Source organism: Aristolochia californica, unplaced genomic scaffold, assembly GCF_029961685.1.
Source record: "Aristolochia californica isolate CCGP_79_NKW_82.1479 unplaced genomic scaffold, dmAriCali1.0.hap1 SCAF_5, whole genome shotgun sequence".
Taxonomy (NCBI): Eukaryota; Viridiplantae; Streptophyta; class Magnoliopsida; order Piperales; family Aristolochiaceae; genus Aristolochia; species Aristolochia californica.
Genome location: NW_027182214.1, coordinates 2,381,534 through 2,407,437, shown reverse-complemented (window position 1 = coordinate 2,407,437; position 25,904 = coordinate 2,381,534). Strand labels below are relative to the sequence as shown.

The 25,904-nt window shown below is 37.8% G+C and overlaps 3 protein-coding genes across 6 annotated transcripts; 1 reads left to right on the top strand and 2 right to left on the bottom strand.

The window, feature by feature from the left end:
• Positions 1-126: 126 nt before the first annotated feature.
• On the bottom strand, positions 127-8,649 carry LOC137965866 (uncharacterized). The gene is made up of 3 exons (XM_068812238.1): positions 8,210-8,649; positions 2,516-2,708; positions 127-692 (listed from the first exon to the last, which is right to left on the bottom strand). Exons 1-3 carry the CDS (start codon positions 8,306-8,308, stop codon positions 562-564), a joined length of 423 nt encoding a protein of 140 aa, XP_068668339.1. The 5' UTR covers positions 8,309-8,649; the 3' UTR covers positions 127-561.
• A 3,843-nt stretch (positions 8,650-12,492) lies between these two features.
• LOC137966267 (protein ARABIDILLO 1) lies at positions 12,493-17,074 on the bottom strand. 3 transcript variants are annotated; one of them, XM_068812843.1, is made up of 2 exons: positions 15,380-17,074; positions 12,493-12,536 (listed from the first exon to the last, which is right to left on the bottom strand). In XM_068812843.1, the coding sequence occupies exon 1, from the start codon at positions 16,783-16,785 to the stop codon at positions 15,385-15,387; it is 1,401 nt and encodes a 466-aa protein (XP_068668944.1). In that variant the 5' UTR covers positions 16,786-17,074; the 3' UTR covers positions 12,493-12,536; positions 15,380-15,384. The 3 variants fall into 3 exon arrangements, with proteins under 3 accessions (XP_068668944.1, XP_068668941.1, XP_068668942.1); XM_068812840.1 differs by lacking the exon at positions 12,493-12,536 and adding an exon at positions 14,568-14,888; XM_068812841.1 differs by lacking the exon at positions 12,493-12,536 and adding an exon at positions 15,173-15,196.
• Positions 17,075-19,307: 2,233 nt separating this feature from the next.
• Positions 19,308-24,319, top strand: LOC137965874 (zinc finger CCCH domain-containing protein 18). Of its 2 annotated transcripts, XM_068812246.1 has the most exons (9): positions 19,308-19,381; positions 19,574-19,676; positions 20,672-21,654; positions 21,732-21,899; positions 22,000-22,179; positions 23,079-23,155; positions 23,242-23,415; positions 23,507-23,624; positions 23,731-24,319. In XM_068812246.1, the coding sequence occupies exons 3-9, from the start codon at positions 20,681-20,683 to the stop codon at positions 23,801-23,803; spliced, it is 1,764 nt and encodes a 587-aa protein (XP_068668347.1). In that variant the 5' UTR covers positions 19,308-19,381; positions 19,574-19,676; positions 20,672-20,680; the 3' UTR covers positions 23,804-24,319. The 2 variants fall into 2 exon arrangements, with proteins under 2 accessions (XP_068668347.1, XP_068668346.1); XM_068812245.1 differs by lacking the exons at positions 19,308-19,381; positions 19,574-19,676 and having other exon boundaries at positions 20,574-21,654; positions 23,498-23,624.
• The last annotated feature ends 1,585 nt before the right edge of the window (positions 24,320-25,904 follow it).

Below are 25,904 nucleotides of genomic sequence, written 5' to 3'. Positions count from 1 at the left end.
AGCCATTTCAAAGTCTAACAGAGGAAAGAGGGATTTTCTCCTCATGGTTCCATGCACAACCCTATCCGGATTTTGTCTTCTTGATATATATCAAAGGGCAAAATAAACTCAGGACTAGTTTTTTCTTAATGCTCGTCCTGTAATCAGCATAATCTGGGCAATAAGCCCCCTGCAAGCATGTTCCCAGACATCACAAATACAATAACAGTAACCTGCTAACAGTTGCATCAACTTTCTCCAAACTCATCATGATTTTATAAACATCAAAAGCATTTTATGGCATTTCCAGATCAATATTCTTTGAGCCATTTTCATCAAGATCATGTTTACGTTGTTGCTATCACCACTCATTGTCTACTCATGGCAGTGAATGTCATCTGCATATCCAGTTCATACACAGCTCTAATAGACAGGAAAACCAGAAAAACAAAGAAGTAAAGCTTGTGGGATGTGTAAAGAAGCTCTTACTAGGCAAAACTAACAGCAGCATTTTCACAAAAGGATATGAAGATGAAAACAGGGAAGAACACAACATAAATGCAGTGTAACAGAGGATCCAGATCAGGATTCCAGCTTCAGTGAAACAACCCGTGACTGTCTATTGCGTTTGGCAACCTTGACAAAGACAACTGATAAGCAGGGTGGTGCCCACCATGGCCTGCGGACTTCCTGTTCCCCTTTCAGGCAGGCAACTGCACAGAAAGTGAATGAATACCTGAGCATCAAAAACAGCTACGAACTTCTGTTCTTATTTCTTTTTTTTAATATTAATTATTGTAGAAATATTAGATGTATGATTGAGCTAAGGCAAGTAAATAATGATCGGTGTAATTCAATAGTTATTTTCATTCCAGTTTGGCTTTCCCAAATGGTAGGATACCTCATATAAGATAATATTTGAAAAAAGAAACATTGAGAATACAAAGTGCTGAAACATTAGTTAACGCAGAATATACTTTATTCAATGGCAGTTTCAAATGCTGCCTCTCAGCCAGGGAGCTGCACACAAGATAAAGGAATACATGCACATAAAAAACACAATCGTATCTCTGTTTTTCTTCCCTTTCTTTTGGAAATCTTACATAAATAATTTTGCTATATATCAATGTCATTCAGTAGAGGTAATATTTCAGTTGGGCATTCCAAATTATACGATATCTTATATTAATCCAGATTCAAGAAAAATAAAAACACTCAAAGCATAAGCCTCATGTAAGAGTCAACTCAAGAATTTGGTCTGTTTATTTTTAAATTCACATTCCACCTTTCTGCAGGGTCATATTCGTTTATCATATTTTTGAAGCATCTATTTGTCCAAATTCTCAACCAAGTTCTATTTCATGTGTTCTGCCAATTACTTCTTATATCAGTAGCTAAATCCTTTTTAACTGAAGAGCTCAAGTTCTCTTCATTTCAGACAACAACATTTCACGTTAGCAATTTTCTTTTTTCTTTTCTTTTTTTTAACATAAGTATCCCCTATTTGACCAATCTCACTCACCATGGAGTGGGCCCTTTTTTGTCTCTCTTCGTTGGCCCCACATTATACATACCATTAGTTGGCACTGTATAGCCTATTTACTAAGTTCGCATGAAATCAAGAGAAGAAGAATGAGCTTAACTAGATATTCCCAAGGAAAACAGCTACTTGGACACCCTTCTGAAACTCATGAAATGCACGTGCAAGCAAACTCTTGCCGTCTATTTTGCTCAACTCAAGATACAAAATGATAAAAGTGTCTCCTAACTCTTGTGCAGTAAGGTCTTGGGACCACCATTTCTAAAATAGGTTTGCCTGTTTGACATGATACCTACTCATCAGGCCCACAATTAAACAGGAATATAGAAGCAACGGTCTAATCACATTTGAGCATGTCCATAACAAATATAGGCCCACAAGTCTACTTTATAAAAGAAGCAACACCTCTCTTAAGCGGTATTTATTGTTTTTCCTCAACTTGGTGCAAGTCAACTAACATACACGGACAACAGGAGTGTGTCTGTAATTTCTCTCACATTTCAGTGAGATGGGTATGAATAGCTTCCTGGAGGGGTATATTGCAACATTATCAGGTCAGAAAAGGTTTGCAACAGACCATGTATAAGCTCACATTCAGCTGGAAAACTAAGAGAGGAATAACCTCCCAGTGAGCAAAGCTAAAGTGCCATCATGTCCCCCATGGTGGCCCCTATCAGTATCGGTGTTATATCAAGGTGCCTGGATCCTGACATGATAAGCTCCATAAGCAATTTGTGCCAGGCTATATCAGGTCTGTGTTGGGTATATTGTGTCATATCATTTTGTGGCAGACACCCTGAGAATCCGACAAATGTGCCCATATGAGACATGTGTTAGCAATATGGGCACCACTGATGTCTTCTTCTAATAAGAATGTAGCCAGTGAACAGTGAACCAAGCAGTGCTCTGGCTGCTAGCCAGAATAATTTATTGCATGCAGATGACCTTTAAATGCATCAATGAAGAGTAACCCCAGTAAAGTGGGTCAGAGAGAACCTTTAATGCGTCTCAGCTCCTTGCATAGTGTGATGAAGTCCCCCCATTTCATGTGGCATCGCCTAATAAACCGCAAGATCTGTTCAGTTGTGAACATAGATAGGCTCTCCAAATATTCCCCATTGACGCCATTCTCTTTAAAAACCTGTCTGTAACTTCCAAGATTTATCTCTTCCAACCATAAACCAACATCCTGAAACCATCCCAGTAGGGCTTTTAGCACATATACTAGAATAGCATACTTTTATCATTCAGACAAAATTATATTAGCATCGATACAAACTTAGACAAGCTCAAGTACATTAGCATGCCAAATTTTAGTGATTAAAATTCATCAAAGCACTTCTGCCAGTAAATACTAACTCGGTGAGGCGATAATTGTAGGTGGCCCCCAACATGAGGGTTGCACGAAGATAATGTCCTTTATTTCATTGACTCAAATTTTTAAAATACTATAGCAAAAAGAAGACCAACTCTTAGCCTTAGTTAATTTCTCTTAGCACAAAATGACTTTATTTTGTCTTGTTTTCTTGGAAGTGGTAGTGAGGATGGATCATTTGCACTTCCCAGAGAGTAAGATTTATTACCATAAAGTACTTTTCTACAAGTTGGAAACAATCTCGTAATTCACATGTTTTTCTTCCACATGGTTTAGACAGTTACATATAGAAGGGCTAAACAGAATTGATTCAGGTGTCCTAACTACCTAAGCATAGTGGAAGGTCAAATTATAGCTTAAAGTTACTGTAAAAAAAAAAAAAAAAGTAAGGAGAGAGAGATGGAGAGAGAATGAGAGAAAGAGAGAAGTTGGAGGAGAAAGCTCAAGATTATGAGCTGTGTTGGGGGTCATGCACAACCCTCAACCTATTTATTTAAGTGGCTATTATAAAATTACAAGAATGTCCCTCACTTAAGTGAAACCCTAATCTTCTTATATATCCCACTCTACCCGTCCTACGTACATGAAACTTGGACTATAGGCATAATTCAACACAGGGAACAAGATTACATCAAAATATAAAACTGATGGTAAGGTGAAATAACCAAAATGCCCTTGTACTAGTTTTTCAACAGTTACCATGAGTAATTAGTCACAGGTGTTGTTCAGACCATCATTTACCTAAGCATTCTTAGTAAAAAAATAAAGGACAGAAACCTGTATTACTCCCAAAAATATCACCTTTCAACAGAACCCTTGTTTTCTTTCCCAGAAGGATCCTTTCATTTTAAAGGTGAGCTTACAGGTAAATCCTTTCTCCAGGACAAAGGGAACAGGGCAATATATGATAGCAGTCAAAATCATCCAAGGGCACAAAAACAATTCGCTGCTTTGGGCATAAAAACTACAATCCAGCTAAACCTTAGGCATGCTAAAAAATGAAAAGCAACTATGAGGATGGATCATTGAACTTCTCTGAGAGTAATCTTTATTTCCATTTGGCTATTTTTACAAGTTGGTAACAATCTCGTATATCACATGTTTTCCTGTCCTTGCACGCGATTTAGACATCTACAAAGTGAAGTATCAACTTAACTGAACAGACCTAATCTCAGTGGGAGGTCAAATAATAGTTTAAAGTTACCACGAGTAATCTTAGACACAGGTGTTATTGAGACCAACATTACTCAAACATTCTTAGTCACAAAATCAATGACTGAAACTTGTGTTACTCCTAAAAATATTAGCTTTCAACAAGTGTAGTGTTTTCTTTCCTAGAAGGATCCTTTTATTTTAAAGGCTAACTTACATGTCAATCCTTCATCCGGGAAAAAGAGAACAGGCCAAGATGATAGCAGTCAAAATCATCCACAGGCATGGCACAAAAGCAATTCACTGTTTTTTTTTTTCTTTTTGTGCCAAAAAAAAATCGCTGTTTTGGACACAAAAATTACAAAAAAGCTACGCCCTAGGCATGCTAAAAAATGAAAATTAAGCTAGCTCAGTCAAATGTCAAATGCAAAGGCTAGATTCAGAGAGATTCTGGTCTAACAGATGAGAAATAAAAAAAAAAAAAAAATGTACCAGAATGTAGAACAACTAGTTTACTGCAACCATAGAACTCTAACAAAAACCCCTGAAGGAAGCCAACAAGATTATACTATACCCAGGTTTTAATTATAGTAAGGACATAGAAACACTAACATACAGGGAAAGAAATTGTCTTATGGAAGCTTTTTTTATTTTTTATTCTGAAACATGTTTTTTAAGTAAGCTTTCTCAATAAAGCTTCAAGAACTGAACTTTCTGAACTTCAAACTCCAACAAGAGCATCATCCCTTATGTAAACTTCAAACCACTCCCCACCCCCCTGCGGCCTTTCAGGCAAAGGACCAATCCAGAGGGGTATCATCTCTTACTGTAATGAACCACTTAGAGATGGTTGAAACCTTTTTTATTTTTATTTTTCCTTTGAATAATGATTTAATTAGATACAGGAAAGGCAAGAAAAGCACAGTCAAACCACAAAGAACAAAAAAAGTGTACATTAAGAGAGCTGGATGGTTTTCCCACTATAAGGTGTTGTCAGCTTACACCCTACCTAGCAGGAGAGCCAGAAATGGAATTGGCAGATCCCTATGCATGAGACCAGAAAATTCTGAGCGAATCTTGAACCTCAATGGAGTATTGCGGTAGCCCCCAGGGCAGAACCAACACCATGCGCATCCTGCCAAGAAAAGCTTTTATATTGGCTTCAAAAACTAAAGTCCACCAAGATCACTCTTATGAATCCTTAACCCGTGCAACAGAGCCACAAATTTCTGCTTCCGTAAGAGTCTTTTATGCCTCTAAAGGACTGGGGTAAGCCACAACAATGTTTCCAACATGATCTCCAGTTATGCAACCCAACCAACTGGACTAATTTTACCTAAGTTACTCTCATGAAAATTAAGCTTACAGCTCCGGTTCTATGGAAGAATCCCACACTTAATCTTCTTAAAATGACGGTAGGAGTAGTCAGTTAACAACCTCGAGCTCTCACAACTAGGAGACCCTTGGAAATCCCCTCAAAGGAGAAGTGTTTCGCCTAGAAGATAATAGCATGTATATCGTTGATTTGACCTTTAACAAGTATTTCCATTTCTAGCAAGCATGTTTTCCAAGGAACAGGAACAAGATCTGTTTATAGAAACTGGGGATTAGGCAAGGAAACAGCCACCCTTTTCAGAAACACTTCAAAGGTGTAGTGAAACCAGACTTGGATGCTACGTTTTCTTAGTAACAGGTTAAGGAACATGAGATGAGACTATGATTGATGGTACCATATGAGAATTGCAGTATTTGCATACAAAAGATGCAGGGCTGAACCCTCCTCCACAGAACTGGTTGGACCTGATTCTCTATTAATTAGCATTGTTCTGTTGGTCTTTTCCCCTTCCTGCTATACCTGGGAGAAAAGGTAGAGTGGATCTCTTCATTGAGGATATGTGACTAAATGCATATGCCAGAAAGGTCATCAACTGACACTATTTCACAAATAAATCAACAAATGAAACCTATGTCTTCCTATAATTAGAAACTGCAGGAAATGGGAATTGTGTTTTTGCTATATCCAGTCACTGCTCTGTAATTTAGAGTTTTCTATCCAGAGTCGTCATGCAGTAAGTAATTCCATTAACTACTTCTTTACTATCTTCAACAATCAGATTCTGCATAAGGTTTGGGTGGTCACCAAAAGGCTCAAAATGTTCAACTTTTCAGCACATTTATGATTCAAATATTTCCCAGTTGTTCAGAATAATTCTCTATCAACTTCATCTAAGTCCATTTCACATCTCATGGTTCAGATGAGGCAAAGTTCAGATACTTCACATAACATGGTTGAGATGAGGCAAAATTTATGTTTGATAAAACACAATTCAGATGAGGAAAAGTTCAGATGAGACTCTGATGTTGATCCCTTTCATATCGTTTCAGCTGCTCCCTTTCGTCTTCTTCCTTCTTCTTTGGAACACTGAGATTGCTTCAGAATGAGAAACACAGGAATCTGCATCTTTTTTTTTTTTTGTTTTTTTGCAGAAGCGACAGGAGTCTACATCTTCTTTCTAGACTACAGCTGATCCAACAACAGTGATAAAGAAAACAACTGCTGTTACCCCATCAACTTGTCAAGTGACACCACAACGGCAGGGATGAAGAGAATGATTGGCCAATCTTTTTCTTTGCAATTGTTGAATGTATATTTGGCATAGAAAATCTCAAAATGTCAGATTAAATGACTTTTATAAACTCCACTTTTACAGTTCCTTAAACCATTTTTAGGGGTTTTTTCACCAAATGCAATGCTTGGGTGAAGTAGAGGCAAATTGGAGGGCCATCTTTCAGAAATCCTTTAAATCAATCAGAGAAGATAAAACAGATATAAATAAAAGACTACTAAATGAACAAATATAATTTTGCTTATTGTGCTAGCTTTTTGTATGTACTTGTATGAAGGATCACAAAACAACCCAACAACTGTCCTCAAGCCATTCAAATCATTATGTAATTTGGCCCCACTGCAAGCAGTGGCTAATCCAAGGGCATTTTTAGGGATCTGTGTTGTTGGTTAACTAATAAAAATGGCAGTTTTAGAGCCCACATTCGCTCCAATTTGAACATTATTACTAAAAGCGGGGCTTTGTCATCCTAGAGTAGTATCAAGGATGCTGAGGATAGTGTTCAGAAATAATTTAACTAGAGATGCAGACAATCAAATCCATCTCTCTTCTTTAATAACAAAATGAATTTTGCTGTTACAATATTCTTGAACATTTCACAATGTGATATTGCATCCAACCAACTAGAAATAGTGCACAATTGACATTCTGTAAACAAATAAAAGCACATAGTTTACTTGCAGTTTCTGGATTAGACAATTCTTCCAAAAAATATAGCAAAAAGTTTTTGTATAGTATAGAGTCACTGCATGTAAATTAATATATCAATTCCAGAGAAACTAAGTGCAATAAAAAAGATTATCTTAGCCAAAATGGCAAATTCAAGTTTGCTTCTTTGACAAAAAGAAAAATTTGCACGCTCTTTTTTTTTTTTTTTTTTTTCAGAATATTGATTCCAGACACCCGTTAGTTTTGAACTAAGAAATCACGTATTGAGCCTTTACCTCAATGCACAGAATTTGCATCTTCTCGTAAAATCATTTGGTTAGAAAGAGGAAGAAATGCTATCTACATGCATTTTCTCTCCATATGCCAACCTACTTTTTATTTACTTTTCTTTTTTTATGAAATCCATTAACGATGTTGCAGTTCCACTGCTTTGGGAACCTCGGCTACAACTTGTGCAATCTATTCACCTCCATATTCTCCAAATGAACGTAAATACTGTCTTTTAAAATTTAGGAGAACAATCTAAGCAAACATTTTCACGGAATTCCGGAGCCATGTAATCCAGAATAGCAGGATAATTGACATATGCAATTCGCAAAAAAACGACTGGCAAGCGTAACTCCGTCTCGAGAATTATATCACTCTTTCAAAGAGAGCCTTAAGGAAACTGATATCGCAACCAACAAAGCTCAAAACCTGTCGACTACTAAAGACATACAAAACAAGCCACTTTTTTTTCCACCAATTCACAAAATCAAATTCCAATTCACCCAAGCTCATAGCACTTCAGCAACGATCTAAGCAAAAAGCACAAGATCAAAACCGATTTGGTCGCACACAAGCCAAAACGGGAACCAGCACACGTACCTCAACAGTCCAAATAAAGAAATCAAGAGGCTCAGGAGGCCGCACTTTGGTCATTTCCCGCCTCCCGTTCCGAGAACCCCGGCCCCTAGAACCTCTCATACATCGAAATCCCAAGACAACAACGCGGCACAGAAGGGTAACAGATAGAATTCACTGCCACCCAAAGTATCCAACTTCAGAAAAATTCGCACAGATAGAATTCACCCCGCCCAGAACATCCAACTTCAGAAAAAATCCGCTCAAAGTGCATAAAGTGGACATGGGCAAAAACCCATAAAAAAAGACGTCGAGAAATTCGCGTGTTTCACGAAAGAGAGATCGGTCATCGGAGTAGTGATCACTGATCACATTTCGTGATCGATTTGAAAGAGGAAAAAAAATGGTTTTTGTGTTTTCTCCCTTCACTGGCTCCCTTAAAACCAGCTCTTGTGTTTTTTCTTCTTTCGGCGTTCCAGAGTATTAATGGCGGAATGGAGGGATGGGACCAGCAGGACTCGTCGATTCGCTCGACTTTAGTGGAAGATTCTTTGTACTCTTTTGCCTTCTTCCTCCCTACACTTGCTGAAGGTACGTATACCATACATGAAGCATTTGGTATTATATGCCATGTAATTTCGGATGTCAATTGAGCTAAAAAAAAATTTAAAAAAATAAGAATCTGAACAAAAAAAAAATATTTAAAAAATTTTAATTTATTTTTACTAAAACTATTATTATTATAAAAATATTCAGAAAAAAAAATCAAGACATGGAAAGCTAGAAGGGTTGCCCTCCTGATTCCCCTCCTCTTTTGTTACGAACAACTTTTTTGCATAAAAGGGAATCGATTTGTCGGTCCATTTCTTATGATTTTATTATTTAAAATATTCAATTTTATAAAAAAAAATTGATAACTAATTTACCCCAAAATTTTGAATGTTTTGATCTTGTGCATTTAAAATTATGACATCTAGTCATCCACATTTAGAAGTATAGTATAAAAATGTCATATTTAAAAATTACCCTTTGAATAATCATAAATTATTTTATCATATTTAACACCAACTTAAAGTAGTAAACAAGAAGGATCAAAATTGCTAAGGGTTATTTTAACACTTGTTCCAGTTACACCTTAAGTCTCAACTAACACAAACCGAAAAAGCACAAATCTCTCTATTACCACTATTTTGGATTCAATTAGTTTAAACTAGACTTCTGTTATGGATTCATAACCCACTGGTCCTGGGGTTAAGTACCTATATCTTCCGCTCCTAACAAACCGGTCTTTTGGGTAGTATTGGCTAGGTGCTTAACATTTGGTATCAGAGTTAATGCTTCGACATGAGTTCGAATCCCGGTGTAAGCGATTACGAATCCCAGACATAGGCAACCATCCCTGTCGCTATGTGTTAAGTTGTCGGGACGTCAGCTCGTGAAGGTGGGTGTGATGTTATGGGCTCATAACCCACTGGTCCTGGGGTTAAGTACCTATAGGCATCGAATTAGGCAAACCTCAAATGGGATAGGTGTGATCAATACAGAGTTTTTGCCATATTAATTACTTACAGATAAAAAAAATTAAGTATAATAATTAATAATAAAATAATTGTCTCAATATGATTATCATAGGGTTAGAAACAAAAAAAATGCATTATATATTAAAAATATAAGGAAATTAGATGAGAGGAAAATGCCATTCAATCAAGTCTAAACTAACCTGCTCCATGGTCCTCTACCTACTCCTCTGGGTGACTTCCATGATGCATTTTAGCATATTATGGAAGCACTCTTTTGGATAAAGCTTAGAAAAGAGAATTGATGAGATGTTATAGTTAAAAAGAAAAAGGAAAAATAAAACTTGAGCTAACCCTTTGCTCTTTACAATTTTGAATGAGAGAGTTCTTTCCCTCTCCTCCTTTTCTCCTAGGAATGAAGATGAGGCGTATTTATTTATTTATCATTTTTAATTTTTAAAAATAAAAATAAAATATTTATCATATAAGAGTAACTTGGCACCATCTCAATTTCTAGAATTGGAGAAATAATGCATCTGCTACATACTCGAATTTCGAATTTTTACAATTGAGTGCATGTTTCAAATCATAGACAGTGAACCTTGGTGGGTAAGATTGAATCGATCAAAACCCCAGTATCAAAGTTGTAGAGACTGCTTTCAATTCAAAAACCCAAAAAGAAAGGCATCTTAGTGTCTTTGATCCGAGAAAAGGGGAAAAGAGCAAAGCAACATAAGGGCAGTTTCATGTGCACCAGTCTATTCTGTTATTGATGTGAGCAGATAAATGTAAGTAATGGACAAATGAACATGGCAGACACAGTAGGAAGAGCAGAATGGGGCCAAAAGCTTGCTTCAGTCTTATCTTGCTCACATGTGTGTAGGGGCCAACAATGAACCTTGACTCAGATGCTTCTCATTCAGCTTGAGGAAGATATGTCCACTTAGACGTCTATTCCATATCTATCCAAATCTTCTTGGGTTGAAGAAAAAAGTTATGCTCATATTATCAGTGACAATCAGTCAAACATTCAAGCATTGTCATTCATATATTAGAATGATCAATATAATAATGATATGAAAAGAGGTGGGAGAACATCTAAAGACTCAGATTATGGATCTTTTTTTTTTTTTGGGTGAGGGTGGGGTAAATTTTGCAAACTTCAGGTGTCTACAGAAAGATTTTGTACAGAAAAAGGACATCAACAGATCCCACTGGTTAAGCTCAGAGGAAGCAAAGAGAACTAACACATCTGTAGCTCAAGTGCATTCCTCATTACCCTTTTTTAGGTACCTGTAATACAATGGTTAAAATTCTCACATGGTACATTGCTCCTTACTTCTTGGAGCCAATACAAAGAACAGTTATTTACAGAAGCCTGCACCAGCAGGGGTTTGGAGTAGGAAGGCTCCTTTAACACACCGCAACCAATACTGCTGCCGCAAAATTATCAGTCGAAACAAAATGGAGTCATGCGGTTAACACCCAGCCACAGCAATGCAAATTCAAGAGTGTTAGGTCAATGAGAAAGAACTGAAAACAAACATATGATTTGCAAATGCCGAAGACAAGAAGGTGGGTAGACCATGAAATATGAAGTCTCCTATTTTAAAGGCACCTCTACACTTCCCATATCCCAAAAAAATAGTTGGCAGAAGAGGCAAAGGTCCAATCCCCAAACCCCCTAAAAAGTATTATTATACTAGTGGAAGCTTTGTAAGTGCTTTTCTTAAGAGTCCAGTCTCATGAGAATAGACAAAAGCCAAAAGGTAATAGAATAAGGACAGATAAAGACAAATACTGGCATAAACCAGAACAAAAGAAATATAAACCACAGAATTACCAATAAGTGATAGATTAGACCTGAAGTAATTGCATTATATGAAGCCATCAGTAATAGTCACTGTTGAAGAAGTTACATCAAGGAGTCTATGACGAGTCTCATGCAAAGCACAACCTCACAAGTTTCATTGAATCTGAAGTGAATCTCATGCAAAACAAGTCTCACAAGACAAGCAAGCTTGAAGGAAAAAACTGAAATTTAGGAGGATGTTTCCTAGTTATGTTTTGTCTGTTTATATTTAGTTTAACAAGTTATTTTTTGGGTGTAATTCGGAACTTTGAGAAAGTTTATTTTTAGGATTTTAGTTATGTTTAAAAGAAACATGGATGTAAGAGAATATAACATCTCTCTCATATTTTTCTTCACATATCAATCTATATGTGCTCTTTTGGTTCTCTCTTTTTTCACATCTCCTTTCCACGTTTTCTCTTCTTCACACTCTCTTCCATGCTTCCTCCTTGAAACTTAATAGTCATCAATAATGTAGACAAAATGGAAGCTAATGTTCCTTTAGAAAGTTTGACCTAGTCATATCATGCCTCTTTCCTCTACATGACTTTTAGGGTCCAATGCTGGTTCGTTGGTTCTACATTAGATTAAGTCCCTGAAGGATGAAATATGGTATCAGAGTCTGGAGTAATAGGATCTTAGCTGCAGCAATAGTAACATCTGAAATGAGGTTTAGTAGAGCCAAAAGAAGTAAGCTTGAAAGCCAGAGTTGATTTATCAAACAGTTGTTATGGATGGATCAGAAGTAGGCAGAAGCAAACTGAAATTGTAACAGGAACCTGTTGGAGGCAAGAACATTGTGGGTAATCATCTGGAAAGGCGAAAATGGTATCGGCAGAGGTATAAAGCAGGCAGCAGCACCATGCATTGCTGGAGAACGAATAATGGTTCAGCAATAATTCACTCTTACTTGCAATAAGAGACTAAAATGGAGCCAAGAGAAGGCTTGGTTCTCCAATGGCTTGGGCTCATCATTTGTCTCCTGACAATTCATAACTGCTTGTCAAAACGTCTCAGTGTAATCACTTTGGGTTCAAGCAAGCCAATCAATATGTATTTTATAACATTCAGAAAGTTCAGTATTATCTAATCCTACAAGTTTCAAGTGATAACAAACACAAAATTAAACCATGCACCTACACAACTCACAAACTGTTCCCGTCCAAGTTCTTAATTCAGGTCACCTCCATATCTTTCCATCGTAGTACAGAATATATAGAGAAGGAAGAAATATTAAAAGGGTAATAAGAAAACCTAATAAAAGTAAAGAAAATAACAACTTCCTTTTTACCCAATAAAGTTAAATGTCACAACCTAAACAAACAAATACAAGAAATACTCTATCTGGTTTTTGCAAGTCCTCTGACCAAGGTTCAGGTGGGTAAGAAAAGAAAAAAACTATTATTTTGCATAAATTAGCTAAAAGTGATAGAAACATGTAAGCCTTTGGGAGCTCAAATGAGTTCCAAAGCATGCCTTAATGCCTCTCCAGGTGTTATATTTGTCATAATGAAAACACTGGCAAGAAGAAGAGATTGAACATCCCAAACTTTTTATCTCTATGAAAAGCCCAAAAATGAGTACACAGACCATGGCTTGACATTTTCACACAGTAATCTCTAGCTTAAAGAAAGAAGACTCCAAAATAACGCTTGTGGAATTACGTTAACTAGAAGATATATTCTGACATTCTATTAGTAAGACATAGATTAGATTTCTTCCATATTTTTTTCAGAAGAAGAATTTTAGAGTGAGTGTGTTAGAAATTAGGTCACGGAATAGAATAAATAAAGAGAGAAAGAAGAAAATTGGAGGGAAAAGGGGGAGAAAATAGAAGCTTTTAAAAGTTTTATTTCTCTTTTATTTGATGTTTTAACAGCAATGGAATGGAGAAAAAACATGAGGCTTTCAACTGAGTACTTTGCTCAGACTACCACTCAAATTACTGTTTGTTGGGTAACAGAACTCCAAAAAAGTCAATTTCAAACACTTCAACCCCCACAAAATAAAAAATGAGTTACAGTTTCTCAAACCAATTTGTACAAAAAGATTTAAGGTTGCTTCTCTTTCAATTGAGATTCTTGAGATAGGTAGCTTCATACTAAAAATCTAAGCTGCCAGTCATCTGAGATACTTTTGACGTCTATTCATATTTGGTCTTTCAGTTTGCCAATTTCCAAGTGCAATCACAAGTCTCTTGAAAGGACAGAGTGATCCAAAAAATTCATTTTTCTAATATGAGCTACCACAAAATTCAACAAATACATAATATTTACACAAACTAAAACCCATGTACAAGCATTTTAGACAAAGGTTTTCAGGTTTGAGAATTTAAAAGTTCCAGAAAAGCAGAGAAGAGTTGAGAGTTTAAGAGTGCCAGAAAAGCAGATAAGAGTCACATTCTTTCTGTAAACCTAACTTAGCAACAATCTCCTTTCCTTTTTTAGCATAACAAATTTTAAATTTTCATATAATGATAGAAATTTCTATAAAAACTGATGACAGACAAAATCATGAGAATGAAGGTGCTCATAGAGTGATAAGACAGCAGTTTTGGTAAAATAAGTTTCTACCAGATGAGAATTAGTTAACACTGAAAAAAAAAATAACTACTGCAACTTCCAGATATTATTTACACTATCCTTTTAAAAACAAGATATTATATACACTATAATAAGCAGAACTTGCATTTGAACCTTTAAATTCAAAGTTTGACACTGAAATTTTACCTATGGAACTGTCAAACTTTGTTACAGACTGAGTATCGGGGCAATATGATTCTGTTAAGCATTCTAGATTCACAAATTGAGTAAGACAAACATGATAAGTATACTAGTATGAGAGCAATATGGCAGCTTGCCAAAAGATAAACAGCACATCCTGGTCCATCCAGATCTATCAAGCCCAATTTCGACAAAAGCTCAAAAGGAAATTCTTGGGCTGCAGTGGGTTACTCCGTGAAAATAATGCTAAGGTCCTTGCAACCTTTTCCAGTTCTTTAGGCATGCAGGACTATAATGACGAGGAGTTCCAATCTCTTCTTACGGGCCTCAATGTTTTCAAGCAGCATTTCAATGGTAGGAGCTTGATGATTGAAGGTGATTCTGCCCTGATTATTGGATAGTGCTCCTCTCTTTTACTGGGGACCTGGCAATTCTCTTACTTATTTGACCACATTTCAATAATCTGTAGCAGCCTTACTATTAGTTGGAACCATGTGCACAGGTCTGCTGATGGCCTTGCTGATAATCTTCCTAAGGAGATGGTTATTCTTTCATTAGTAGTCAACCCCTCGTAACTTTTGTTCTCGTTGGTTTTTTTACTAAATTTTCAACTGTGCAAAAAGAAATAATGTAAGCAAATCAGTCACAAGATATCATTGGGAGCACAACCAGAGAAGAAGAGACATTTCAAGGCAAAGAAGCAAAACTAAATGTAAAGATCTGTGCCTGGGAAGGTAAGACCCACAATGCCGTAGAAAAGGTAAGATAATACCCATTTGACTATCAGCTTTTGACTTGGGAAAAAGAGTGAGATTTGATAACCAATAGCAATAGCCCATTCACTCGTGCAGACCAATCAACAGAAAACAAAACTTGGTATAAACCACACCATTGCCTGAATTTGAAGTTTTAAGGTAATCTGATGCAAATTGGCAAAACCTTTTCATTCTACTTGCTGTCAAATATAAACAAATATAAACACACTGAATCTAAAGGAAACAATAAACACATAGCCTTCAACATTCAGTCAGGTCCCTTATACTTGACAACTTGATCTTTGGATCACAGGTCGACACATCAAATTTTGAACATTAAAGCTCACCTATATTAGGCAAGCTCTGGCTCTGCTACAAACTGATCAATGCTCATTTGCCGCAATGACCTCACTGTATGCTCATCTGACATACGAAACCTAACAAATCTCTGTTGTAACTCCCAAAAAGACTGCGTATCAACTACTTGTGATATTCTTTCTCGTAAAGTAGGATCTTCAGAAAAATTAATAAGAGCTTCTGCAGCATTGTCCTTAAGCTCCTCTGATTCATCACTCAACAACTCAATCAGAACGGGTACGGCTCCTGCCTCAACCAATGCTTTCCTGTCACGCTCATCATAGCTTAATTGGGCTATAGCACCCGAAGCTTTCTCCCTGACATCCTCATTCCCACCACTTAATAGCTCAAGCAAAAGGGGGATTGCACCCGAATTTCCTACAACTGAAAAGGAATGCTTAAAACCTGATAGATCCCACAAGACATCCGCTGCAGCAGCTTTAGCTTCATCATTCCCGTCTCGAAGAATTCTAACTACATGTTCAACTATAGCTACAGCATTTTCCTCTGCAACAGCCAAAATACAAAACATATCTTCTGCTATTTCTCTTCCAAGCGGTTCCTGTCCTTCAAGCAGTTGAGCAAATAAAGGAATAGCCCCAGAGCATGCGACTGGTCTTATACAGTCTATGTGGGATGAGATTATACCTAAAGCATTACCTGCGGTAAGCTTTGCAGGCATATCTCCTTCCCTTAGCAAACTAACAAGCACATGCACTACACCCAAACCCACAAGCATTTGCCGGACCCGTCGAGTTATACCGAGCAGCCCAATTACATGAGCAGCCCTGGTTCTTGAAACCATCTTACCAGACCCAGCTGCCTCGATGAGTAAAGAAGCTCCACCGACGCTGATAATGACCAGCCTCACCTCCCTTAACATAGCCAATGCTGTGAGAATTTCCAACAGATAGCGCCTCGATCCATTCGTCGAAGAAATGAGATTAAGAATAACTTCCAAGCCACCATTCCTACTAAGAATTCTTCTACTGATACCATCGCAAGTTACAATGGTTCTGAGGCATTTGAGAAGGATTTTCCGAAAGCCGGCCTGAGACTGAGGCAACAAACGGAGAATCAAAGGAATGGATCCGCACTGAGCGATTAAGGCGCAAAGAGACCCTGCACCATGAAGAGCCAAGCAGTTAAGACAGTAAGCCACCGCTTCCTGTATCGAGGGGTTGCGACCAGATATAGGGGTCCCGAGCAGCTCTACAAGGATAGGTACGGCCTGCGCTAAAGTAGTCTCTGGAGCGTACTTTGAGAGGCGAGCAAGGTGTATCGTAGCTTTTATTTGCAAATCTTCGCCCTCACATGAGATCAGTTTCTCGTACAGCTGAGACGCTTGTGCCCAATCCGAACCCGTCTCTAATAAGCTCCTCACATACCGATCCATACAAGGAAACAGAGAATCCCGAATCCCCACTTGAAACAAGATAATAATTCAAGAAATCGACCCAAAACCACTACCTCAAATCAAATTATTGCCATCACCTCTAAAACTGTTTCAAGATCGATTTCGAATATGGCCACCAACCCAACACAATCCAATCTTTCCAATCCAACAGCTACAGCAGACGAGAGCGAGAGCAAGAACAAGAACTTTGAAACAGAAACCGACCTAAATCCGTCAAGCAGCGGCAAAACGTCTCAGAGGCGCGTGGAGAGTAGAGACGGATTTTTTCAGTAAGTTCTACTCGTATACGAATGACACGCGACGCTTCTCTTTTTACTTTATCAGTGAAGTGGAATTCGAAAAGCAAGAAAGAAGGTACCGAAACTCCGAAACAAAATCGGACCTCCGAAACTCCGAAACCTGACAACAATTTGAACTCTTTTGACATGAATTGGCATGTTCAAGATTATTTTTTCATGGATCAGATTATATTAAATTATATATAATCTTTATTAACTTAAAAATATGTTTTACAACAATAATTTATAATAGAAATAATTAAATAAAGTAAATAAAAATAATAATGTAACTTAATAATTTATGCAATTTTTGTACAATCAAATGATGATTATTTTATAAAATAAATATTTTTTATAAATTAATTCATTTGGAATTTTTTTTTATTATTTATCATTTATAATTGTAGTAATTAAATATATTTATGAATTTAATTTTAAACTATCGAATTTGAACTACTGATATAATAGTATTTGTTATTCCAAAATTTGATATTAATCTTAATTTTAAAAGGGTGTATTTTAATTAATTTAATATTTTACCATTTAAAAAAAAATTATAATCGTTATTTTTAAAAAATATTAACGTTGATGGTGAGGCGTGACAAGGTGACAATGATATTATTAATTTATAATGAATTATTGGACGGGATTGATGTCACTCACCCATCTTGATTAGCAAATCCGACCTTGTCCCATCCCCTGACTCCAGTGTCACCCTAGCCTTCCAAACAAATCAGCAGGGCCCACTCCCCCTGGTAACCCTCATAGACGACCGTTGATTTGATTCAGCTCCCACGTGGTCGAATCACGAATGTACATCTGGAGCCGTGCCACGTCGGCATTTTAATTCCCAATAATAGTATTTTATTTGGATAATTTGAGAGAAATTGAAACAAAAAGGTAGAGAACTTTCCGGAGTACTCTTGAAAACGCGCGAAAAGAAACAGCGACACGATATCTCGCGATAAATTGTGTACCATCAAAATCAAATTATCTGCCAGGCTGCCAGTCACCTGTTTCCATATCCATCAGGCCACTATCATTTTCTCACTGGGGACCACCAATGAATGGCCCACCACTGGCCCACTTATCATATTAATAGATTTCAGGGTCCACCACGTGCTTACATCTTAAAGTTCTAATATTGAACAACATATCGGTAATTATCACATAAAAAACATGTATTTATACATAATATGTTATATTTTATATTAAAAATAATTTAATATTTTTTAGGGTTTAAGGTTTAGGGTTTAGGACTCTCTTTATATGGTGCTTAGGACCACCTAAATGGACTAAAGCTCTTATAAGGTTGCCAAGACAAACTAGATAGGATAAGAGCTGTATCTCTCATTAATTAAGCTCTCTTAATTAAATAATTAAAACTAGATTTAAAAAAAGCAAAAAAAAAATACACCAAACATTATTTATATATCTCCTTCTGTTCCAATGATCATCGACGAGACGAACGAATACACTTAAGTGGGTCCCACGGCCCTTAAAAAACCCAAGGGGCAGGAGACAGCGAGACACGATTTCATGTTGTGGGTCCCACCAGCCCCTGGCGCATATACCGCGTCTTTCGGTGCATGTGCTTGAATAAGCGCATGTGTTTAATTCGGACTTTCCAATACTGGAAAAGAAAGATTTACGGTTTTTGTACGTTTTATTTTTTGTTTTTTACTGAAAAAAATGAAAACGGGAACGGAACGGCCCGGTTGGGACGGAGATCCGCGGCGCTGCTGGGCATCCCGTGGATCCGACGAGATTTAATCATTTGACCATCAATTCGCGCGGGATCTTTCCACGGGTGGTTGACGGTCGCTCCTTACTACCAGCCGGTGGAACCGGTCACCCCAGGTCGTGGTTCTTTGACGAAACTGCCCTTTTAACCCTCCGCTTTCCGGTTTTGCCCTCGCCCCTTTTCACTTTCTAAAAATTAATTAACCAATTTAATTTACCCAATAAGGTTATGTATCTATCAGCTTTTAGGGAAGTTGATATGATGGGGCCCACTTAAGGGCCATTAAGTGAATGACAAGTGTTAAAAGGTCAAACAATAAGTGATTGTGGGTTTAATTTTCTTTTAAAAAAATTAAAAAAGGAGAAATAGCAGGAAATAAGGAGGGGTAGTTAGGTAATTATAATAGGTAAAAACTGTTGAAGTGGTTTTCGTGAATTCAGGAGCAATTTTCCCTTTGAATTTGAGGGAATTCCTGTAACGGCAAATCCAACCTGTAAATGGAGAAACAAGAAAAGGCGTCGCAACTGAAGAATTCCAGTTTTTTAAAAACTTAGTAAGGTCTCTTTGTCTCTACTAAGTTTTTCAAATTCGTGTTTTTTGAATAAGAAAAGATGGGTAATTTAATTGGTTTTTGTTTTTTGTGTTTTATATATTTGTTTATCTCCTTGATTTGAACTCAATGACAGAGTGCCCTTTATAGCTATCATTTCTGTCATTTGAGCTTTTGGATGTGCCTTTGTTGCAGAGAATTGAAGGCAATGGAAGAGGAAGAGAAGGGGGTACTAGTGCAGTATCAGGAGTTGGATTGGTTCATCTGACTTTTTTTTTTTCTCTGCTTCTAAAAATCTGTAAGATTCATCTTTCATGCAGATCTAGGCTAGGAAATTGTTCTCGCTTTCTCGTCTTTCTTCTCTTTCTCTCCTTTCTCCCCTCCTGCAGAAGATTCCTGTTTCTTCAGTGGGTTTGCTTTGGAATCGTCGAAAATTCGTTTCTTTTGGGTCTAGAGTGGTAAAAGATTTGCGGCAGCTTAGTAATGGTACAAAGCCACCTCGGAAGTCAGTCTCTTCTTAAATTTGAAAAAAAAACCCAGTTTTTGTTGTTGAGCAGCCTGCTTGAATCTCTAAAACGGACTGTTTTGGGTTTTAATCTTGGTGGAACGGGGTTTGTAGCGGGGAAGTTGTTCGTTTCCTCGTTTTTGCACATTTTGAAGTTGAGTTTTGTTCCTTGAGCGTGAAGAAGGATGGTCGTAATTGTCGCCATTATTAACGTGATTGCGGTTATTTATTCTGCCTTATTTTTTTCCTTTTTTTTGAGTAGGAACAAAAACTTACAAACTTTGCTGGTGCAGTGTCTGTTCTTCCGGGTTTCAAATGGGGAAATAGGTTGGCTTTTAAGGTGTCTGCGACTGCTAATCCTTCCAGTTTTTGTAGGGTTTTGTTTTTTGTTTTGGCTGGAATTTTTGCATCATCTTTTCTTTTTTTAGGTAAGGAGGGTGGAGATTACATGGGTATGGCAGTAACAGGGTTTTGTCCTTTTGGGGAGAAAATAGGGTTGAGGAATAACGATGAGGCTGGGAAAATTTTGTTTCCGTGACTGTTATTTGTTTTTTTTTTTTTTTTTTTTTTTTTTGGCTTTTTGCTTCGATTCTGTATTGGATTTGTCTTGAATCTATTTATATCTTTCCCATTTTGCTAGATCTGTAGCTTCGAACCACTTTTAGGTCCTTCGTTTTCAGAATATCTTTCTCCTTTTTCTAGGCTTTCGTTTTGATTCACTCGGCTGTCACCGTTTGAAGACGTCTCATGCTTTCCTCTTTTTCTGTGTTTTTGTTTTCCGTCTGCAGGCGGTGGAGATGAATATGGATTTCCCTGACGCTACAAAAGTTGTTTTCAATCGAATCAACATGATCGAGCCCGATCATGTTGCAAAGATTATCGGATACGTTCTCCTACAGGATAATGCTGAGCGTGAGATGATTCGGTTAGCATTCGGCCCTGACTATGCGGTTTTTAATCTTGTCAGCAAGGTGAAAGCAGAGCTTGGTTTGTCCCCGAAACCAGCCGCGTCTACTCCAATTTCACCGTCTTCCATCAATTCAGGGCCCATCTCGGACATGCCTTTGCAGTTCACGTCATTCACTTCTGCTTCCTCCCGGCCGTTCTCTTCTCCAGCAACCTTCCGGGTCCCGTCCCCGTTCTGGGAGCCCCAGCTCGCCAACAATCATCAGCCGATCCATAATTTGGATTTTGTTCATCAGGGAGCTTATACCGAGTCTCTGGGAGAAGACTACCGAGTTCATAATCAAGGCCAGTTTTTGAGCTTGGAGGACCAGCTAGACGCTGCTAACGCCGTTGGTCCGGAGTTCTCGAACAATTATTACTACCCAGAACACTCACTGGGAGGTTCCCTGGCCCCGAGAACCAACAGGAGGTCCCCGAGCTTACCCGAGTTCCCTGTTAAAGCTTGCCATTACTTCAACAAAGGGTTTTGCAAGCACGGAGCTAACTGTAGATATTTTCATGGCCAGACCGTGGCTGATAGTTTCTCCCAGGTAATCAATCCAAGTTCAAATGAATTGGCCGGCGATGATCAGGTTTTCTCTCCGGGTTCCCTTGAGAAACTAGAAATGGAGCTCACTGAGCTTCTCAAGTCCAAAAGGGGGATGCCTGTGTCAATTGCTTCTCTCCCAATGTTGTATTTTGAAAAATATGGAAGGAACTTGCAGGCTGACGGCTACCTTACAGAAAGCCAAAGACATGGGAAAACTGGTTACAGTCTGACCAAGTTACTTGCTCGGTTGAAAAACAGCATTCGGCTGATTGATAGGTAAATACTAAACTAAATTTTGTTTCATTTGCCTTCTCTTTGGTTCATTTCTTGCAACTAATATGATTGGATTGCAGGCCACATGGGCAGCATTCTGTTGTTTTAGCAGAAGATGCTGCTAGATATATGGATTACAGGAATGACAGAAACGATCCTGGGGTCATTGTAACTGGTTCCCACCAGATTTACCTGACTTTCCCAGCAGAGAGCACGTTCTCTGAGAAAGATGTGTCTGATTACTTCGAGTAATGAGCTGTCCTGTATCTTGTTCCAGGCAATTTGTTTCACTTCAGTGATTCCAGTGTTCTAACATATGCTATTTTTTCTTGTTCTCTGTTTCTTTAGGATATATGGACCAGTTGAGGATGTGAGAATTCCCAGTCAACAGAAGAGAATGTTTGGTTTTGTAACTTTTGTGTTTCCAGAGACTGTGAAACAGATTCTAACAAAGGGGAATCCTCATTTTGTGTGTGGTGCTCGCGTTCTTGTTAAACCTTACCGGGAAAAGGCCAGACTTAGTGACAGGTAACTTATTCCCTATCTTGTTGATAGCCTATTTAGTGAAACAAACAGGATAGGTTCTAAAATCATGGGTTCTTTTTTTTATTTTTTCCCCTTTCTTGAATTACCTTTGCATATTTAATACTGGGTCTTGATGCCAATTGTCATTGACAATTGCTATGCAATGTCGGTTATCAGGGGAGTGCTAGGCTCCCACTTTGATGAGGAAGATGAAAATTCTGACAGCACATGGTCATGCTTGATATACAGTTGGTGTCCTGCCAAGAAATGTGGGTCTCAACCCAATCTTGAAAATCTCTAGATGCTAAAGTACTTACTATGAATAGCATGGTTTTTGGAAATGATGAATATTTCAAAAGAAAAAAGGAAATAATGGTGATCACTGGTGTATACATCTCTTCAAACCTTATCACTGGCACTACTTTTTATTATTCATGACCTACTAATAATATCTAGATTAGTAATCATCTTTTGGCTGGTCATGGGCTTTTTGCTGTAAAATAGGAAACCCTTTTCCAAACTATGAGGTTTTAGCTTGGATCCCTGTAAAAGGGGTGAAAAACAACTGTTTGGCAGGCAATTTTGTGCTGATATTTTGTAGGGCTCACATTCTAGGTATTGGTCGTTTGTGGTTCTAGTGGGTCCTCTATGTGCCATTATGAGAATTTTGGCATCCCATTTTAGTGGTCTAGTTTGGTTGGTTATTTGGCACTAAGTTATACAAAATGCATGTTCGTGTAGACCAGTTGCTGTCATCAGATGCAAGGCTTTGATAACTGCATTACGTTTTGCATCATTTGTATATTGCCTACATAGAAAATGCCAAAACAGTGTATTACTGCAACTTCTGTTATATTCTTATGGTTATCAGATTCGAATTTGAAGTCCTTTTTACATTGCAGAAAGTACCAAGAGAAAATTGATCCTCCAATGTACTATCCTCTCCACTTTCTTGAGATGGAACCTCAGCTTCAGTCAAGTGAGTAGACAGGCTATTTTATACCGAGTAATGATTGTAGGTCTTCTTACGGCCTTTTTTCCTGACAATACCTGCTCTTCTTGTAGTGCATCGAGTCTGTGACAATTCACGAGTAATCCGTAAGCAACTTATTGAAGAACATGAACAGGCAATGGAACTTGAGAGAAGGCGACTCTCAGACCTGCAATTAGCATCTAAGCCACTGACCCAACAACCTTACTTCAACTATCCTCCAATTGATGTTTTGAAACTCACAGAAGGTCAGCCCTGTTTACCTTCGCCTTTTCTTCTCTATGAGTTGAGAGAAATCCTTCATTCTGAACTTCCACTCAAATATGAAAGCTTTTGCAGACTACAATGACTTCTCGTCAGCTGATCGTTTCAGTTATCTTCTCGATGTTCTAAACAATGGGTCTACCAGTGATGACAAAAATAGGCATACCAGCAACAATTATAATGATCAGGATAGGTACAAATTTAATCACAGTAGGGATTCAATTTTTACTGTTACATTGGAGTTGATGTCTTTTTTTCTTTCTTTTATACATCGGATTCTCTGTGTTTCTTTGTTGCAGTAGCCAAGGAATTAACCTTCCAGAGAGCCCATTTGCATCTCCAATAGCAAGCAGTATTTCCACAGTGATATAGAGACTACTTTGTAAACAGGAGAAAGGATTATAGAAAAAAGGTAGCACAAAGAGCCCTAATGCATTCAGTTATTTCCCCTCTTCAAAATACAACACTTTTTCCTTTTTTTTTTTTTTTTCTTTTTCCCGAACTTACCATTGGAACAAAACTCGACCTCCTTGTCCGAGTTTCCATACACCCATTTGAAAACAGCAGCAGTCCAGCCTTCTCTCCCCCCATTGGAGGGGGAGCAGGTTGCAAAGAAGCAAAGAAGCACAGAAGAAAGAAGGAAGGTCAAGAAGAAGAAGAAGAAGAAGATACAGAAGCTCTTACTTGTAACAAATTTCTACAGTTTTTTATTGTAATCACAGAAGCAAACTTGTCTGTGAATCCTTTTAGAAGAAGAGAAAAAAATTATGTAATATAGTTTGGGTTAGTGGAAGAAAATGCAGGGTTCAAGAGAGAAAAAAAAAAAAAAAAGTGTAGTTGAATCTCTGCAACATTGAAACAGATGAAAATAATCATTTTACATGAAAGAGTAGCCTAGTCACAATGATACCAACTGGGTGGTTCTTATTCTCTCTCTCTCTCTATCTCTTGATGGGACTTGTCTGCAATTATTTTTCTGGTGGTGGGTTTTAGTTGTCCACTAATGTAATCTCATCTCCTTGATCATGTTTGTGTGCCTGGATTTGTTTCATTAATCTGTCCACAGAATCGGCGTAGTGCTCACGCATAACCATTCTGATCGTGGATGTAGAAATCAATCATTGATTATGATGCTTTTATCTTCTTCAAGTCAGAGCCATATCAGGCGCAGCATCTCTCCTCTTCAACCACCCAGAGGAAAGCCCTGTTGAGCAGGGAAGAAGATGCAACGAGGCCATGGTCCTGTTGGAAAATGTTGACGTAACAGGGCCCACTTGTTTCTGAGATGGGGCCCAGCGCAGTGGAGTGATGGGTGATGCATGTCCACTGATATCCATTCATCCTTGTCGTCTTCAAAAAATTGGAACAAAAAGACAGAAATTGTTTTCTCTATCACATGATCTGATGCGAGATACTGCCGGCTGTAGAGCCATGGGAATGAACGTTCATGATCGTTTTTTCCCTTAAGTGGGCCCTTAGGACTGTTGAGATGGGCCCTTAAGTGAGATTATCCAAGTTCGGTGTTGGAAGAAAAAAGTGGGTGGGCCCTGCATTTGTGTGACAACTTGCCTGGTGCTTTCTCTCACGTGGCTGTCGTTTTCACATTTAAAAAAGCATTGGGCATTACCATTCAGATGTGAGCCCAGATAGTTGAGTTTTCACACCTGAGTCCAGAGCCACAGCAAATACCCAGGCCCACAATTACATTGCCAAGCAAGTGGTTAAGGTTTAAGCCTTCAAAGAGTATTTCCCACCATTGATTTCTCCTAATCTTGACCACCATTTTCAAGTGTCTTCCCTTCCTTGCCTCTATCCCTTATAAGGAAGCATTGGAAGCAATGGAACTCAGTTAGCTTTGGGATCCCCCTCTTCTTGTGTCGTGCCTGAAGCTCAATTTTGATGGTAGTTCAAAAGAAAATCCATAACCGACTCAGTTTCTATGCCCTGTAGATTTGGGTTTTCTAAAGTCGAGTCAAAGCTCTCCTTCGAGGCCTTAAGCTCTACGTAACAAAGTTGTCAACCCCTCTAATTAATCTTTGAAGGCGATTCATCTATTGTTATCGGTTAGATGAAGGAAATTAGTTTATTAAACCCTAAACCCTAAACCCTAGATTCATCTATTGTTATCGGTTGGATGAAGGAAATTGGTTTATTAAATTATAATTATACAATCGGTTGGATGAAGGAAATTGGTTTATTAAATTATAATTATACAAAATATTGTATCTAAGAGGCCATATTTTTAAAAAAGTGTCCTATAAAAAGAGTTGTATTTGAGAATTGCTCTAATTCGTGGTATATACAACAATTGAGTTTTCTTGGACCACATGATCAACTTATTCTAAATCAAAGTCCGATCAACCAAACCATATCAGATTTCTATGTTACAATTTAGTTCCCAATAGTGGGTCACAAACCATTGATGTAAGTAGGCTCTCTTAAGTATCTCAAGATCCTCTGAACTACAAACTAA

Excerpts from the sequence above, each read along its gene's own strand:
- LOC137965874 (XM_068812245.1), top strand. The coding sequence starts at position 20,681 with ATGAATATGGATTTCCCTGACGCTACAAAAGTTGTTTTCAATCGAATC. Across the intron at positions 23,156-23,241 it reads GGAACCTCAGCTTCAGTCAA|TGCATCGAGTCTGTGACAAT; the intron begins GTGAGTAGACAG and ends CTCTTCTTGTAG. Across the intron at positions 23,416-23,497 it reads TGTTTTGAAACTCACAGAAG|CTTTTGCAGACTACAATGAC; the intron begins GTCAGCCCTGTT and ends CAAATATGAAAG.
- LOC137966267 (XM_068812843.1), bottom strand. The coding sequence starts at position 16,785 with ATGGATCGGTATGTGAGGAGCTTATTAGAGACGGGTTCGGATTGGGCA.
- LOC137965866 (XM_068812238.1), bottom strand. The coding sequence starts at position 8,308 with ATGAGAGGTTCTAGGGGCCGGGGTTCTCGGAACGGGAGGCGGGAAATG. Across the intron at positions 2,709-8,209 it reads TCTTTATTTGGACTGTTGAG|GATGTTGGTTTATGGTTGGA; the intron begins GTACGTGTGCTG and ends GGATGGTTTCAG. Across the intron at positions 693-2,515 it reads GGAGCTGAGACGCATTAAAG|TTGCCTGCCTGAAAGGGGAA; the intron begins GTTCTCTCTGAC and ends CTTTCTGTGCAG.